The sequence below is a fragment of the Sciurus carolinensis genome, chromosome 1, assembly GCF_902686445.1.
Source record: "Sciurus carolinensis chromosome 1, mSciCar1.2, whole genome shotgun sequence".
Taxonomy (NCBI): Eukaryota; Metazoa; Chordata; class Mammalia; order Rodentia; family Sciuridae; genus Sciurus; species Sciurus carolinensis.
In genome coordinates, this window is record NC_062213.1 from 144,862,651 (window position 1) to 144,881,950 (window position 19,300).

The window sequence follows — 19,300 nt, forward strand, 5'->3', positions numbered from 1 at the left end:
GTTCTATATAAACTGTTTCTTACCGTGGACGATATAGTTGGAAGTCCATTATTCTAGGCGCGCTGGATAAAACTGGGAGTCTCCAGATTAAAAGTAGCTTTTTCCATAAGATTATGGAGGCATTATCCTTTTCAGGCCATAAAGTGTTTGTTTTAAATTTCTTACCTTGATGAAAATATACTGCTTTTCATATGATCCCAGAAGTAAGACCTTTTTCTTCATAGTTTATATAGCAGATTAAGTGGATTTTTTAAAGTTGTGTGATATGTAGCTTCATGAGAGCAGAGACCATACATGTTTTTCTGTATGTCTAGGGTCTGGCTTTTAGTAGATTCTCCATAAATATTTGTTGGTTGTATGACCAAAGTTTTGGAGAGCTACATTTTTTTTCTCCAGGAAGTTAGGAGACAGCCCCTAAACCTGAGTGTGCCTGATTCCCACAGGGCTTGCCTCAGGAGAGCCCTTCACAGGGCCTGAGAGGACAGGGGAGTTGCCTCCTCCCTTATCTGGAGAATATGGTTCTACTCTAAATGACTGAGAAGGTTTTAGTCCAATGTGGCACCTCAGTTAGGTCACCTATCTTGATTCTCAGACTGTCATGTTTTGTGAGTGAGAACAGTGGAAAGACACTGGAGTGGAACTTCTGGGTCGTAGTCCAGTTTTGGAAGTGAAGCACCCATTGTTGACAACCATGTTTCATGTAGCTCTAGGAACCAGTTAATGATTTACCTGTATTAATTTGTTTGATCCCCACAACTCCTCTGAGGTTGATTACTATCATGATCTCCACTGCACAGATGAGCAAACTGGAGGTACAGAGAATGTAAGTATATTAGCCCTTAGTAATAATAGTCCTGTGTGGGCTGGGAATATGAAACCCTGCCCTTACAAAGCTTCTAGACTAATGTAGAAGAAAAGCAATAAACAAGTAAAGTTTTAAAAAGTTCTTAAAGCAGACATAAATGCTGTGAAGAAAAATGTGGCCTGAAGAAAAATAATAATGGGAGAATAGGGAACACTGCCATTTTAGATAAAATAATCAAAGAAAGCCTCCATGACCAGGGTAAATTAGAACGTCAGAGACCTGAATGGAGTGAGGAACTTTGCTGTGGGGATAATCTGTAGGAAAAGGCAGAAGGACAGCAATGGGAGGGCTCTGAGCCAGGAAAGAGCTTGGTGTGCTTAGCAGCATTATGATGGCCAGTGAAACTTGAGCCAAATGAGCAAGAGGAACGTAGTAGCTGATGGGGTTGGAGAGGGTGCAGGGTCAATTCAGGTGTGACCTTGAGTATAGCTCATCATAAAGGAGTTTGGTGTGTTTGGATGTGTCCACATACACTTCTTGGCCTTTTGCTATTCAGAGGTCTTTCCCTGTTTTAAAATTCTATGACTTTAAGGTAATGATGTCACTTCAAGCCATTCAAATAAGTAAAGTGTGTTTTAGTAGTTCTGCAGAAGACCAGCTACTCTCCATTGGGTAAAGCCATTTACCTCTGCTGATTTTTCAAGATGGCTGCCAACTATAAAAGCCATTGGCTGGGCCTGTTTGCCTCTATGCTGTCTCATTTCCCTCACCCACACTGTCAAAGCTCTGGTGAGCACAGGCTGTGTTTGGCAATATGTGGTATATTTTGGAAGAATGTTAATCCCTACAGAGTCAGTTTGTTTTCTGGCACAACATAACTTTCATTCTGTAATACTTTTTTTCCTCCTTTGCTCAAATACTCCTTAGGCTCCCCTGTAGAAGTGTGACAACTAGGGGTGGTAATAAAGTATTTGACAACTGTGTGAGTTATGGGAACATGCTGCACCCTTTCTGTTAATAGAGGCATAATTGTAACCAAAGAAATTTAATTTCTTCTCTAGCAAACACTGACATTTCTGTTTAAGAACAAATGTTAGAGAAAAAGGAAATATGAAAATTACCATGTATCATGAATACATTAAGTATTCTCTCTGTAATAGCTCAAATCTGGTCTGTGGCCAAAATTAAAACCATATAAACGAATCGTAAATCTCAGCTATTACTGTGTTTGCTTCTAATTCTGTTTGGAATAAGGCTTCAAATGCTTTCCAGAATGATGTGAGTTACAAATAAATAGAAAAAGAGTTATCCTGTCTTCCATTTATTTTATTTATACATATCCATTTCAAGAAAAAAAATGACTTTAAAAATACAGTTTTGTCGAAATGGATCCTTATTTGCACAGTCATTGAAAAAAAAATCATGCAAACTGAAAATGTGGTCTTTGTAGTGACTGAGTAGAAGAAGATGCAGTTATTTCAGTAGAATAGAAGCTCTGATTTGACAACTGAGCACAAAAGAGAATCTGAACTTCACTGATTCGATGCAAGGTTTGCAAACCCCAGGAAAAGGCCCATAGGAAACAAATACAACATTGGAATCTGCAAGACACCTGCTTACTAACATGCCCCTCCCACCCACATTAGTTTTTTGTTATTGTATTTTTTATTTGTTTGGCTGTAAGTGGATGATAACTTGAAATCAAAATTATAAGATGATTATTTGTCCAAGTAATGAAAAACAATCATCCCATGCTTTTACTTTTGGTCAGTTTATAATTAAAAATATTAATTTATAATTATTGAAATGCACCACCATGTATAGAGGAGTCAAGATTATATAGCAATCAGATTTGTTCTCTTAGCTGTTCTGAAAATATTCCAAGTAGCTAAATAGATAGAGAATAAATAACCAATGTTATTGATGGGTAACATTGGTTACCCATGGCCTGGGTTTTTGCCATCTTGGAAAAGCTATACAATTTCACATTTTAAGAAATTTCAATCAAATTTTACTTGCTTGATGCCTCTATATATGCTATACATGGTATTGTCTAGTCATCCCACTCTGGTTCTGAGCCACTAGTGGATGGGAAGTGAAGAATCAGTCAGCCACCAGAGGAAGATGTGCCCAAGTCTGTCCCCATGTTGAGGACCTTCATCAGGGAAAGGCATATAAATCTTTGGGAGCAGAAGGAAGATGTGATGGAGTTAGAAATGCTGGCTCCCTTTCTGATGAGACTAGAATCAGCTGATCAACTCCAGCAAGTCCTGCGGGGCACAGTTGACAGACTGGCACTGCACTGTCGCTCACAACCTGACCTTGCTCTACGTGACAGAAAAGTGTGCTGGAGCGAGGGCAGCTGTCTGAAAGTGTGAAGAGGCTGATGGTCCCAAGTACACTGTGCACTGTGTGATTTCCAGACATCTCTCACATGACTCTGGCTAGGAAGCAAACAGCGATGTCACAATTTGAGGGGACACAAGGCTTAACTTGAAACATTGTGTTAAAGGATAACCTTTTAATGTTTGTCTCCATTCTTACATGCATTTTTTGCCTTCAGAAAATAGAGTCAATAGCTGTGCAGAGCTGAAGAAAAACTTCTTCTGGTGTTCCTTCTGCATTTATCTATATTTAAAAGGAAAAAAGAAAAATTATTAAGACATGTAAATGAGATTCCCCCCCCCATACTGGGGATTGAACCCACAGGCGCTCTACGAGTCAACAAGCTACATCCCCAGCCCTTAAAAAAAATTTTTTTAGATTTATTTTTAAAATTTTGAGACAGGGTCTCACTAAGTTGTCTAGGCTGAATTTGAACTTGTGATTCTTCTGCCTCAAATCTCTGAATAGCTGGGATTACAGACATATGCCACTGCACCCAGCTAAGGTCAGTTTTTAATAATAATAAAAATTATCTGCTTTTGCTTGGGAAAATTTTAAAACATAAGACCTTAAGAATCCATAGAGAGTGAAGAGTAATTGTTTAAAAACTAGATGCCTAAATTAAAATAACAGTGAGATATCACTGTGTATCTACTGGAGTGGCTAAAATCCAAAACACCAAATAGTGGGGTAGAATGTGGAGCAACCACAACTTTCAGGAATGAAAAATGATAGAGGCACTTTGGAAGACATTGCAGTTTATTAAAATACATCCATCATATGCATTCCTTGGTGTTTACCCAAATGAGTTGAAAACTTAAATCCACACAAAAACCTGCACATGGATGTTGTAGCAAGTTCATTCACAATTGACAATACTCAACAACTGAGATGTCTTTCAGTATTTGGCAAACAGGTAGAATGTTATTCAGCACTCAGAAGAACTGAGCCATCAAGCCATGAAAGACACAGAAGAAACTTAATCGTTACTAAATAATAGAAACCAATCTGAAAGTGTGCATGCTGTATAGCTGCAACTATAATGACATTCTGGAAAAGTAAAAAATAACGGAGACTAAAAAAGACCAGTGCCTGCCAGGGTAGGGGAGAGGGAGGGTTAAATGGGAGGAATTGTGGATTTTTAGGGCAGTGAAATTGCTTTGTATGATGCTATATATATAAAACATTATAAATTGACCCAGACTCATATAACGTGCAACACTTAGTGTTATAAACCATCGGCTTTGGGTGATAATGATGTGTCAAGTAAGTTGATCTATTGCAACATGTATCACTGTTGAGGCGAGGTAGTTGAGGTTAGGTGGCATGGTATTTGCCAACTCTATTTTATGTTCAATTTTGCTGTGAACCTAGAACTGCTCTAAAGTACAAAGTCTATTTAAAACAATAATAGCAATAAACTCAGTGTCCTGTTTAGGTAAAGTATTGTTAGAGGTTAGATAAAGTATTGTTAAAGTTACCTAAAATGAAGCTTCTGAGTGTTCTGAAGCATGTGGAGCACGGTGGGAATAGGACCAGGAGTGGGGATTGAGGGGTGGTGTGTGGAGAAGAAAGCAAAAGCTAGGACTGCCATGTGGAAATATGCGAAGTGCAGAGTTCGTTTAGAGGTTGTTGATTCCCCAGCACAAGGAACCAACCACAGGAATAGGAAGAGGAGCTGATTTCCTAGACCTGAAGGCACTACCTTTTCCTTTTTGCTAACATCCATGGCACCCATCACTTAAGATTTGTTCCACATACAGGTAACATCTACAGAAGGTGAGGCCTAACAAAGTAGCAGAAGCACCAAGGAGGCCAGGATAATGCTAGTGCTAGGAAGGGAAAGGTCAAAGTAGACTGTTGTCATGGGGGCCAAATCATTCAGTGAAAGAGTTGGGGAGAAGATCAGTTTCCGTATTGGATGGAGTGAGGGGGGTTGTGTACTGATGCCTTGAAGCCACACTGAGGGAGGTTCATTACATGCTAACAAATAGAGAAAAAAACAAGACTCAGTGGTGGGTAGGGCAGTAGTGGTGGTGTGTGATGTTTTCTAAAATGTAGGTTTGGGGGCAGGGGATATAGCTTAAAGCACAAGGCTCTATGTTTTATTCTAACACCACTAGCCAAACAGATGCTTGATAGATAAAATACAACTTTCCAAGTCTCATCTCCAGAGGGTTGTACCTTCTAATCTGCATATTTGACAAATCTCCAGATGATTTTCTTGAGGACTGTTTTGGACAATACTTAAGAGAAATGACTTTTTTCAACTCTTGTTACCTACCTAAATCTCTATAAATAAGATTTTTTGCAACCCTAAGGACTTCACCAATGGAAGGAAGGGAAAAGAAAAGAAAATCTTATATGTTTAAATACCCCCAGAAAATGGAAACAGCAATGTTTGTAGAAGAGTTGTTTATACTAGCCCAAACTGCAAAAATCTCAAATGTCCATCAACAGTAGTTGGATAAATTGTGACAGTCATATTGTGGGAATACTCTACTATCAAAGTGTAAAAAAAGAAAACCGCAGCCATATTCAACAATAAGGATTAATTTCACAAAGAAGGAAAGAAGCAAATTCTCAACACAGTATGATTCAATTTATATGATAGAGCTAGGGGCTTAGTATTTGTGTCCATGACCATGTCAGTGGGAAATATACCGGGTTTCTGATGTCCAGGAAGTTGTAGGAACACAAGGATTCAATACACTCTTTTTAATGCAAGTTCTTGGCCTTAGTGAGCCAATTCTTTTTCCTTGGTGCAAACATTTTTCAAAATCCCCTTCAAATTTTCGCCAGAGTGAAAGCTAATTAGACTAGGGAATAACCCCAAGTTCATGGTCTGCTTCAACTACATGTGAGTTTTCTCCTTCTTCATTACCTAATTGAGGGGTGCCTATGGCGGAAACTTTTTTTGGCCTCAGTGATGCCTTCAGCTCCATCTGGAGAAACCCCAACCTGTTCTGGGCCTTCTGGGCTTCACGAAGTTGACAGTATTTTGCAGCATCATCTTCATCTGTTCTCCAGTGTCTTGCTGAACTCGGCTAGTTCTCTAAATTTAACTGACGTATTCATCTTCTATTTCTATTAACTAGTCCTGAAATACTTCCTCCGCCAGTCCATCTTCTGTAATCAATACTAACCAAAGCTCTCCAATCATTTGCATACATGCATTTCCAAATTTGTCTTCCTTCCAGAAGAAACTCATGTCCATTATTTCCTTTTTCTTTGTTTGTGGTACTGGGGGTTGAACCCAGGGGTACTCTACTTCTGAGCTGCATCCCCAACCATTTTTACTCTTTATTTTTGAGACAGGGTCTCATTAAGTTGCACAGGGCCTGGCTGTAGTAGGTAGTGGGGGAACAGAAGTTTGAGTTAAAGACTGTGTCCACTATTTTTGCATTCCCTCTTCCTTTCCTCCCAGAAAAGAGCTATTGTGGGGGCAGAATTATGCTCTTGGAGCCCATGTCGTGGCCCACATCCTGGGCTTCATGGAGGATAAGGAATTCTCATTAAAATCAGGCAACCTGGTTCCAGCACAGAAGGCCACTGAGCACAGGGCCTGGAGGGGGCGTGTGATCCTTTGATGGTCAGGAGGTTTCTCAGGATCTTACCAAACCATGCTAGGATGGGTGTTTGGGGCGAGGCTGTTGGCTGGTCCCCAGAGCTTTCACTGGACTATTACTTCTGTTTCTACCCAATACCTTCCTTCTCATTTGCTTTATGGCTTAAATTTTATTTATTTATATAATGTAAATATTTATTGAATTTAATTAAATAAAAGAAAACTTCTTGCCACCCAACCAGAGACTACAGTGCTTGTCTCTGTGGAACCCAAAAATGTGCAGAGGTTTAAAGACAAAGATTAAATAAATAAACCTTCCAGATGGAAAAAATGACCTTTTATTTGAGTGAGTGGAAAATCTATTAGGTGATCTGGGGCCCTCCTTAGTTAGGCCTATGAAGCAGAGTTTGAGAATAAAATTCTAAAGGCGATGAGTCAACTTACTTTTTTTCTCACAAGGGATGTGTATGCGTGCGTGTGTAGTGAGAAATGCTGGATTCCTGGAATGGATTTTTAAGAAGCAAAAGAGAATCCAGCTGACTGGGTGAGACCAGAGCCTTTTGTCTCCTCTCCACATTTCTCCTTTGGTTCTTCACATGTTATCTGGACTCTTTCTGAATCTCAAAGTGGATTCTCCTTGCTCATCTAATTTCCACATGGAGAATATTTTAGGAGAAAAAGTAAGTGGCTCTTACTCTTATTTCAACACATAACTGCAATTCAAAGGAAATGGAAAAGAACCAACCAGCTAGTGCTTTCTAAGTTACAGGAACTATTCTTGGTGCTTACAACAGCTTCAGCAAATTTAAACAGTTAGCTAACAAGGTGCTAGTGTTTCAAGTGTTCCATGAACAGAGAATCCTATGTGATTAGCATACTGATTGTTTTGTGTGACTGAGACTTCTCAGTGGCTGTGCAAACCTGAAAGCAGAATGTCTTCCAGCACCGGGAGTGTGCTCACTATCGTCAGTGCTCATCATACCGGCAACCCTCTCTTCCCATGAATAGTCAAAAGTAAGTTTCCTGGTGTCCTTTCCCTAAAAGATCTCTTAACTGTGAATCAGCAAAGTAAAATTGTATGAGGTTTTATATATTTAATTTAATGTATTTAATTAAAAGCCAGGTTGGCAGATTTGCTTCTAAGAATTTACCTTTTTTGGCCTGAGACTTGCTATAAAATCCTGTGGTAAGTGGTGTCCTGATCAGTATAGGAAAGAGTTTTTTGTTTGCTTGTTTGTTTTTATTAAGAAGTTCAAACAAATGGACAGGAGACAGTAAATTTTCAAGTTTTCATCCAACTTCTTGGAGGAAAAGTAGAGTAGCCAGCAGAACATGGTGCAATTTGGGACAGCAGGTACTTTGCTTTGGGACCTGCGTGTTTTGTCTCCTGTGAATTTGTAACTCATACAACAGCTGGTGCTCCAAACGCTGTCCACATCTAATTGTGTCCTTCCTGGATTTCCCACGCTGCTCAAAACATTGCTTGAGTTTTTGTTTTGTTTTTCATGTGTTGGCAAGATGGGGCTTCTGGGACAAACCCGAGCTGTCTCAAATTAGGATTGTTATCTGTCGCCACCATCTTTTAATCTTGTCCTCTGTTAAACCAGACCCAGCCTCACACCACAGGGATCCCTCACGGCCAGGCCCTGTGTGTGTCTGCGGAACATCATTGGATGTGTTTTTCAAAAGCAAGGGTAATGTGAAAGGCTGCTCCTGGGAAGCCTCCACTTCCATGTCCAGTCAGGCTACATATTTCTCCTCATGCCCAAGGCCATAGGAAGGAGGAGGACTCCACATACCTCATGTCAAAGAGACTTAAGACAACACACAGCAAAAACATAAGGATGATTTATAATCTGCACATCAATGGCTTCTCTGTAAACAGGACTTTTCAAAGCACTTGAAATTTGTCCATTTACAGTGTTTCATGGTACCGTTTTTCCTTCTTTCTCCACCTCCTCTCCATTCTGTCTGTCAAACAGATCTTTTCACAGATATGAAAAGAACATCCATCCTTTCTATAAGTGACCTTTCCAGAACAGATGTGCTCATTTTTCCTGTGCATAGCTTCCTGTTGGTTCCCTCCAGCATTCACATCAAACTTCCTAGGACAGTCTAGGACTGTGTAATGTGGGAGTCACCAGTCCTGTGTGGCTTTAGACTACTAGAAATGTGACTAATATAACCAAGGAACCAGATTTTTAGTACTATTAAAATTAATCGTTAAAAACTGATTTTAATTCAGTTATTACAAAACTTAAAAATATATTTGAAACAACCTAGGCATTTGAAATCTACCTTTCCAACTGTAAATTTTATAAATACAATAATTCTATTATTTCTGATGAAAAAATTTTTAAAAATTTATTTTTTTTAGTTGTCAATGGACCTTTATTTTATTTATTTATTTATATGTAGTGCTGAGGATCGAACCCAGTGCCTCACACATGCTAGGCAAGCACTCTGCCACTGAGCTACAACCCCAGCCACTCTGATGAAAATTTGAATCTGGATTGAAATATGCCCAGAGTAACAGATTTTGAAGACACAGTTCACAAAAATACATAAAGATGTCTCATTAATAATCTTTATGTTGTTTACATGTTGAAATGATAATACTTAGGAAATATGAAATTAAGTAAAATATATAACTTAATTTCATCTGTTACTTTTTAATTTTGGCTTACATGACTACACTACAGTACGTTAACAATGTTCTGAGATGTGTCATCAGGGGGTTTTGTTGTTGTGCAAATATCATAGAGTATATTTACACAAACTAATATGGTTACAATGGCCCTAGGCCACATAATCATATTTTGTTTTTTGTTTTGTCTTTTTTGATATTGGGTATGGAACCTGGGGCTTTGCATGCTAGGCAGACACTCTATCTCTGAGCTACATCCCTAATCCTTCATTTGTTATTTATTTATTTATTTATTTTTAGTTTTAGATGGACACAAAATCTTTATTTAATTAATTTTTTTTTTCAGTGCTGGGGATTTGAACCCAGGGCCTTGTGCTTGCAAGGCAAGCACTCTACCAACTGAGCTATATCCCCAACCCCTAATTAATTTTTAATGTGGTGCTGAGGATCAAACCCAGTGCCTCACACATGCTAGGCAAGTGCTGTACCACTGAGCCACAAGCCTAGGCTCCCAGCCCTTTTATTTTTACTTTTTATTTTGAGACAGGGTCTTGCTGGGTTGCCAAGGCTGACCTTGCATTTACTATCCTGAGTATCTGGGATTGTCTGATCATTGTTGGATATGCATTCTGTTGTTGATCAAAATGTCATTATGTGGCACTTGACTGTATTAGAAAAAATTTAAATTACATATGTGACCCATTTTATATTTCTACTGGGCAGTTGGTGGTCTAGCAAATTTATTGGATGAGGGAGGAATGAGTGGATTCAAAGTCCTTTGCAGACTGGCTTTGACCTTGCCTGATCATCTAATCTACCACTACTTTAATTCATCTGTTTGGCATTATCTCCTGTGCTAGCATTATCAGGCTCTTTCTCACGTCAGTGCCTTTGTATCCTCTTTTCCATCTGGCGTGAACTTCTATTCATCCTTCAGAATCCAGATCAAATGTCCTTTCCTCCCTGAAGCCTTTCCCTACCTCCCTAGGCCCAAGCTCTATGTCTCCAAAGACCTGAAACATTCTGTAAACTCTGTTACTTCACTTTCACCTTGCTGCAGATACAGAGTTTCATGTGATTTCTCCTTTTTTGAGTTCTCAGATTTAGCACCAGGTCTTGGCCATGACATATGCCCAATAAATGTCTGCTGACTATGTGAAGGAACTTCTCTAGAAAAGCACCAACTTTCTGTTGGTGGAATCCAGGACAGTAGCTCCTGGAGAGGTTCTGAGTTCAAGTGGATCCAGTGAAGGGGCTGCCTGGAGACAAGTAAAGGCAAAACCCACCACATGATTAAAGCAACAACAGAGGAACAAAGCCCAGAATGGGTTCAAATGAGCAGAAAGGCTGGGATTCTTTTCTGCCTGCTCTTCTGGGAGGCTATAGCACTCAGCAACACAACTCCTGTCAACAGATCCCACGATGCAGTGAACATTGCATCACACTGAAAGATTTTTGCAGGGATTTAGGGAGATCTGACAAGCAGGACAGGAACGGGCAGAAGAAGACTAAGCAGGGTCATGAAGAAGGAGTTTTTTAAGTCTCTGAGAGAAAGGTGGATGACTTATGCTTAATTTGTCAAGTGAGGAAACAGAATCTCAGGGCTCCTTAAGCCACTCTCTTAACACACAATTCTCTTTATGGGCAAGTGGTGTGCGTGTGTGCACGCATGAGCATTGTGTCCAAATCTGAATTGCTAGTTTCAACCAGGGCAGGTCCAGATTAAAAACCCAGATGCCTTCAGACTCCTTACTGATAAGTAAATTGGCTGAGGTGGGGCATTGATAAAAGAGGCCAAACATCACACTGGGAAGTCCCCAAGTCTTTTTGTATTTCAAAGTACTCCTCCTAGGGAAATATGAAGAGAAAAGTAGAAATGAATGTGGTTTTTTTTTTTTTTTTTTTTTTTTTTTTTTTTTAATCTTTGCTTAGGGTACTGGGGTTGTGGCTCAGTGGTAGAACACTTGCCTCACATGTGTGAGGCACTGGGTTTGATCCTCGCACCACGTAAAAATAAATAAAAAAGATAAAGGTATTGTGTCCATCTACAACTAAAAAAAAATTACATAAAAAAATCTCTGCTTAAAATAGCAGTCTTTTCTACTAGGAAAAGAAAAAAGCCAGTTTGTTCGCTGCATTGTGGTTAGTAGTAGACAAGACAAACTAAACTAGGAACAACCTGGTTGAAAAACCATAGCATATGTATGCATATTATAAAACTCTTCAAAAAGAAACATCATTGTGATATGTATTGACCTAGAGATGTTTTGAGAAATGTGTGCAGGATGGAAATACTTTCATGAAATTAGACTTCCTTACCACAGGGGTATGGTGAGCATATAGTAGATTGACGTCAGAGAGAGAAAGAGAATGGGTGCATGTGTGAGGTGGGGTGGGACACGGGAAGAGGAGCGCATGAAGGTGGAAATATGCACGAGAGGAAAGCCATCTAAAACCTGAAGGATCATCCCAGGTACCGGGGGGCAAACAGGACTACACCTGGGAGCAAGAGCATGGGGCTGAGGCCCTGCTTGCCACACTTCAGCCTGGCAATTCCACCTTGGTGAAAGCCTCTGAGACGCTGGCAGCTGCAGGAGGCGCTATGCGCCCTCGCTTGCTTCCAGGGGAGATCTGAGTGTGACTCGTACTGAATGACACCAGGAGTTGAGGCACATAAAGTGAGACTACAGATGATCTGCACATCCTCTGTGTTGACAGAAGTTATGGAGGGTTCCCCTTCCCCTCCACCCTTGAATTGGAGGATATGGCTGATTAGTTTTCAAAGATGGCTGCAATAATATCTCCCATTTCACATACTCTCCTAAATGAGACTTTGCCCCTCACCCATCAAGACAGGAAGTATAATCTCCCTCTCCTTGAACCTGGGCTGTCCTTTGCAATTTGCTTGTAATTAATACAATGCAGTGAATTCCCAGGCTAGGTAAGAGGAGCAGCTCCCAGCATGGTCCCTTGGAATATGTAATCATGGGATACTCTCTGTTGGGCTCTAACTTTGGACCCAAGAGTGATGCTATATGGGAAATACAGGCCATTCTAGAAACATCGTACTATCAGGTTGATAGTTCCAGCTAAGGTGCCAGATGTGGGAATGGACATGGAGTGGACATGTCAGCTTTAGTTATGGTGGCTCCAAACCTTTTGAGTCTCCTTGGCCATTTCAGGTATTCTAACAGAAGCCACAAACATCATGGTGTTTCCCCACAAGTTCCTGAGGCATGGAAACCATGAGTACCAAATGATGGTTGCTGTTTTGTGCTACTGGATTTGGTGTACTTAGTTACATAACAATAGATAACCAGAACCCAAAAGTAAACTTAAAACAGACTGGTGTTTCTGAAAAAATATCACAGAAAAAGGTAAAAGACACAGAATTTAGAAGGAGATAAGACTTTTGAAAAACCATAGAATATAGAAACTGGAAAAGTTTTAAATGAAATTCCTTGAATACTCAACAATAAATAATACTGAGTACATTTTCCTGCTGTTGTGCTACAGAGGTGATAAATCTGCTGACAAGACAGATATAACTCTTGTACCAGAGCATTTACTTTCTATTGGTAGATAAAAGAAGTAAAGAAGTAATTACAAAGCCAGGTGCGGTGGTACATGCCTGTAATTCCAGCGGCTTGGCAGGCTGAAGCAGGAGGATTGCGAGTTCAAAGCCAGCCTCAGCAAAAGTGAGGTGCTAAGCAATTCAGTGAGACCCTGTACAAAATAGGGCTGGAGATGTGGCTCAATGGTCAAGTGTTCCTGAATTAAATCCCCATACCAAAAAAAAAGAAGTAATTACAACAAAGCATGATAGCTACAGAGAAAAAAAGAGTGTTATAAAACACACAGGAAGAACAACTAACGTATATCATTGCTAGCTTAAACAGTATGTATAAGGACATGGTTCGTATGAAATAAGAGCAGGGAATCACGAAATAAGAATGGGCTTAGGCTAGAAAAGCAACAGCATGAGGCGAAAAGAATATGCTAAGGTAATAAAATGCATGTGAGAACTAGAATCAATATTGGTGGCTAGCAGGAATGATGTAAATAAGTGGATCAATAATGTTGAAAACAAATTTGGGATTTTTTCCTAGAAATCAGATGGTAAAATAATGAAAATAGTAGAGTAGGTCTAAATGTACAACTGTACTCTCCATGAAAGTTACTTGCCATGTGTACTGAATGAGCACTTGAAATGTGACTATTCTGAACTGAGATGTGCTGTAAATGTTAAATACACACCAGATTTCAAAGTTGATAAAATCAGTGACATCTGTTGTTTTGTGTACTGTTTTACTGTGGCCACTAGAAAATTTCAAATGACTCACATTATATTTCTAGTGGACTGTGCTATTATGGAAGGCAAACAATGGAGATCTATGAATTGTGTGTTCCTGAGGAAAAATAAGGAGCGATGGTGCATAAAAATACTCAAAGCAGATTGGATGCATTCAGTGGTAGAGCATTTGGCTTACATAAACAAGGTCCTGGGTTTGATTCCCCAGTAATGCAAAAAAAAAAAAAAAAAAAAAACCAAAAAGCAAAAAAACCCTATCATCAACAATATCAACAAGTATAACAACAATAACAAAACAAAGCTAATTAGAGAAATCTTTCTGGAGTTACAAAAAATTTCATCAGTGCTATTAAAAATCAGCAAAAACAGACCTATCTCTGGATATAATTCCTGAATGACATGAAGAAAAATTTTAAAAATTTAGTTAATAATATCAGTTGAAAAGTTTACTTCCAAATTTGTCTCTGCCTTTTCCTCTACAACACTAAATACTTGAAAACGAGGGAGCAATGTTTAGTAGCTTTTGGTAGAAAATAATTACTTTTATTTTTAATTTAGTTACTAGGATTTTTGGTATTGAGGATTATACTCAGGATCTCATGTGCACAAATCCAAGTGCTCTACCCTAAACAAATAATTATTCTGACCTAGATTTTATATCTAGTGAAAGTGTCATTTTTGTATAAAGCCATCACAATGACATTCTCAGATATACACAGAGAAACTGAACTAAGTTAGTTTAAGAGTTACTTCAGTCACTTGGGAGACAATCAAAATTAAGAATTCAATGCAGATGAATCAAGGTAAAAAGTAATTTTGGGTTTTCTCTTTGCTAGTGTTTAGACCCTAACCTTAAGAAACCATAAATTATGAGTTCTCAACTGGATTTTACATTCAAGGTGAAACTGGGCCTTCTACTTTTACTTTTTCCCAATTTCCGGAAACTTCATTCCTCACCCTTCCTCCCTCAGTTCACAGCAAGTCCATTCAGGCTGATCACCCAGAACAACACTGAGCACTGCAGGGTCAGGAGACTAAACTTGACCACACCGTCTGTGAAGGAGGACATGGCAACCAAAGAGCTGCTCAGCAAAAGCTTGTTTTCTCCTTTACAAAAGCGGAGTTGCCAAAGGAACTTGATTTTCTCTATCTGTAAAACCCAGCTTTAATGAATAACTGGTTTCTCTCTTTATTTTCTTAAATGATTAAAAGTAGGAAATAACTCAAGGTTAGAGCTCACCTGTTATCAGTTCCTTTTCATCTATGGCCTGGGGTGTGTCTAGACTAATTATGCCATGAGCAAACCGTATATAAAAATGGAGAAAAACATACGTAAAATTATATCACAATGTTCATTAATGATTATTATCTTTGGGTGAAAGAATTCTGGATGATTTTTATTTTTTCTTTATACTCAAAATTTTTACTTTCTTTCTTAAACAGCATGTAGTTGCTTACTTTTATGCTTCAGACAAAAGAGAGGCTTTAAATACCAAGTCATACAATTTGTACCCCTCGGGTACAGAGATCTCAGTGGTTTCTCTCAGTTCACAAGCCCTCCTCTTCTGGGAATTCCTTGTCCCCAACCACTTCCTAGGGAAGAGTCCCAGGCAACCACGTTTCCATCCATCAGGTCTTATTAATTCAAATGCTACCTTCTCAGAGAAACTTTCATCCTGTCTACCGTTCTCTTTTCAGTTAAAGACTTCATCCTGTTTACTGTTGTGTGCATCTTGTTTACACCATGTCTGGTGCACAGCATGCATCAAGAAAACACTTGCAGAACTAATGAAAAAGCCCCTGTGACCACCTGCTTGTCCCAACCTAATAGGATCAGTTAGGTCCTAAGCAGAGCAAAGCCCATCAGAAAATTTCCCTTGGGAATTTGGAACTGGGAATCAGAGATTGTCAGGCTAACATGTGAATGTGGAAACTGTCAGGTGGCCATATTCTAGCTTGTCAGCCAGAGAAAGAGAAAATCCTGGCCCAGAAAGAAGAAGGGAAAGAAATGTTTGAGAAGCAGAGGGCTGCAGTTGGGAGCTTTCTAGGGCCTGGTCTCACAGCCCTGGGCCTGCTACATTTCGGCATTTGAGGCCATTCCTTGTGTTTCAGGTAAGGCCAGCTGAAGGTGCCTGTTATCCATAAGGAGTCCAGATTGATATTCTCTATAGTCACAATCATGCTTTAAAAACTCACAGCGAGCCGGGTGTGGTGACACACACCTATAATTCAAGGCAGGAGGATGGCAAGTTCAAAGCTAGTCTCAGCAATTTAGTAAGACCCTAAGCAACCTGACTCAAAAAAAAAAAAAAAAAAAAAAAAATTTGAGACGGGGTCTCACTGAGTTGCCCAGGCTGACTGAGAGTTTGCAATCCTCCTGCCTCAGGCTCCCTTGTTGCTGGGATTACAGGTGTACTACTGTGCCTAGCTGTTTTCTACATTTTCTAGAACAAGCATGAATTACTTTTGTAATTAGATAAAAAAAAAAAAAATTTCCCCAACAGTCGTAGAGTGACAGACTTGGAGAATTCCAGAAGAATATGTTCTGTCTACCCCCTTTATTTTAAGAAGAGAAACTGAGAGGCCAAACAGTGAAATGACTCACCAAATTTCCCAAACTGGATTAGGGGCCTTTTGATGTTCAGGCCAGTATTTTCTCCATCATGGAGGGTTTGGCCAGCATTGGTGCTTTTTACCCCAAAATGCTACACCTCAGTTATTTTTTCAATAATAAATTCTCTCAGTCATGGCGAAAGAAAGCTTCCTCCTGTGGGCAACTCTAGTCAACTGGGTTGCCTCTGCGCTGCTGAGTCCAGACTCTGCCACCACTGATTAATGGCGTCTGCCTCAGGAGGAAGGCATGGGAGGGAGAAAGTTCTATGCTGATTCTTTTCCAGATGGCGAGCAAGGCTTTCCTTTATGAGAGAGGCAGAAAGTAGACACCTGGGGTACGACTGTACCACACACTTCTCTCCCTGGGCGTAAATGAAGTTCTGGCTTTATCATAGCTGCGTGGGTGCCAGAGAGCCTTGCGCTGAAGCAGAGGGACAGAGCAGCTTCTCCCTGCAGCCCCCAGGAGGCCCAAGGGCTGGAGCCTGTTTTAAATATTTGCAAAGTGGCTCATAAATGTTACCTCACTACAGACCCAGCTGCCAGCATCTCCATAATGCCGGGGAAGCTGAAGAGATGAGCTGAAGGGGATTGGAAACTTCCTTTCCCATTAGAAACTCAGAAAGTTCTGAGGTGGATTCCAGAAGTCAGATTTCTCTTACATCTGTTAGCCCTGTATCCATGTGCCAGTCATTTGTGAGTCTGTAGAATTCAGGTTGGAATAATTTAAGACAAAGAAAAGGGATTTTCTGACTCTGAAATTGGTTTAAACCCTGAATTCCTTAGGACTTTTCTCATCTTTACACATCTTGAGAGAGTATGAAATTCCTTTCTACCTAGAAAATTCTGTGTGTGTTCCAGGCTGCACAAAAGGTGAAAATCACCAGAAGACCTATCTGGAAAGGCCTTTTCAATCCTGAATTTTTGAGACTGCACTCTTATATGATGCATTTTTGGTTTGTTTTTAAAGATCTAAGTCTTCACTTTATGTGGCAATAAGAGGTTACATGAAGCATTCCGGGAAGCATTTGATATCCTCAAGTTATATTAAGAGACACCTTTTAATACATATATCCAGGGCTTCTTAGGATTCTGAAAAATGGATTGTTGAAGGTTTAGAAGATATGAATTCATTTCCAGTGGTTTTTCCAAGGAATTGGCAGTGTCATCTCTGAGACAAGTTTGTTGTTAATTGTTTGGTGCCTCTGGTCCTATAATTAGCAAGAGTCAGAGCCCCACTCTCTCACCTGGTTTGGGACCTCAGGATTTTGTTCCTGACATCTGCCACGACCTCCTAGGGGCATCCTAGCCTTATCTTCTTGTGTCCTCTCTGCACAAGGCAATGGGGTGAGTTTTTAGGTTGGAGCCTTGATTCTGTCTGTCCCCTCTGGTAATTCCCACTACCCACAGGACAATTAGTGGCTCCTATATAAGGTTCTTCTTCTTTTTTTTTTTTTTTTCTTTTTTAAAAATATTTTTAGTTGTAGATGGACACAATACCTTTATTCTATTTATTTATTTTTATGTGGTGTTGAGGATCAAACCCAGGCCTCACACATGCTAGGCAGGCACTCTACACCTGAGCTACCACCCCGGCCCTGTAAGGTTCCTCTTGATGTAGCCCTTGCCCTCCTCCTCACAGCCAGCTCTGTCCCTCTTTTCCTTGCATTGTATTTCACAGTCAAGTGGAGCGAGGCGCCCCTCTTGTTCTTTTCACTCCGGGCATCCTCTTGCATGGAGTGCCCTGTTCCCCACGGACACTCTGCTTGGTAGTCCTCAGGCAGCCTTCCGGGACATCTTTCCTTTCCCCTCGGACTGGAGAAGAGGCAATCTGTGCTTGTCTGAACCTAAACTGTGATCCCAAGTGTGTCGATCTCCCCACTAAACCCTTAAGTTGTACAGGCAAGAGCTGTGTCTAAACAACTAGTGCAAATGCATGGACCACGGGTGCCTGACACACAGCCATGGAATGAGCGAAAGCATGGGGACCAAGCAGTTTGCCAAGTACATGTATTAATGGTGCATAAGCTTGGTGACAGCTCATGAACATTAAGTTGAAACTACCACCTCCCCATGGCATCTCCCCTCTTTCACCTATTGCCTGCTTCCCTGATCTCATATGTTGCTTCTCCCCAGAACATTAATTATTGCAAGAAACTGAAGTGAAGGAGCCAACTTCCAATTATGAACTACATACACTCTAGAGCTCAAAGGCACTGAATCTTGGATCTAGAAGAGACCTTCTAGATCATCCTGTTTAGCTGAGGTCACCCAGAGTTCATGGCAGGAACTTTTATGAACAACCCAATTTCTCTTTCTCTTGGAAAAGGGGGTTTTCAGCAAGTATAACGGCATCTGTGAAACTTATATGACCACTTTTTTGTGGTCTATATAACAGATAACTAATTTTGATTGAGACAATAGTGAAGTAAGTAAAGAACTCATATTTTGACCCCAATTTTGCAGTTGCATACAGCTCTAATCCCAGATCCCATAACCATCTTTCCCAGCCTTTTTTCTTGAAAAAGGCAAGTGGCTCATTTTGGGGGTGTGGGTGAAAGGACTCACCTTGCGTAGCTGTGTTTTCGTCTCGTAGTAGGCAATCACGGGAATGGATGCTCGGTAGTAGGTTTCCAGACGCTTGGCGATGGTCTTGGAGGTGTCATCAATGCGCGGGCTGCTCTGGTTCCTTTGGAGCAGGCGGTTGGTCATGGTGTCTGCCGAGCAGTCCATGCAGATCACCAGGTGTGGGTCTCTGATCTGAGGTGAATGGAGCAGAGCACAGACTGTCAGAAGTTCCACTCTGCTGATGTCCTGAAAGGTTTGGGGCCCTCGTCTCTTTTATTTCTTGGCCTTCTGGGTCCTCTCAAGAGCCCAGAATGATGTCAGGGCAGAGCTGGGACTGAACTTCTTGGCTCCTCATTTCCAGGTCAGTCCCTTTCTGTGTGCTGCCTAAGAGTAGTCTCTTGTCTT

General features: G+C 40.3%; 1 protein-coding gene across 2 annotated transcripts in view; it reads right to left on the bottom strand.

Moving 5' to 3' along the window:
- Positions 1–2,116: 2,116 nt before the first annotated feature.
- Positions 2,117–19,300, bottom strand: part of Ak5 (adenylate kinase 5) — a 253,017-nt gene continuing 235,833 nt past the window's right edge. For both annotated transcript variants that reach the window (XM_047529513.1, XM_047529505.1), the window contains exons 13-14: positions 18,896–19,087; positions 2,117–3,433 (exon numbers count right to left, since the gene is read on the bottom strand). In XM_047529513.1, coding sequence (XP_047385469.1) covers positions 3,365–3,433; positions 18,896–19,087 — 261 coding nt within the window. In that variant the 3' untranslated portion in view covers positions 2,117–3,364. The remainder of the gene's footprint in view (positions 3,434–18,895; positions 19,088–19,300) is intronic.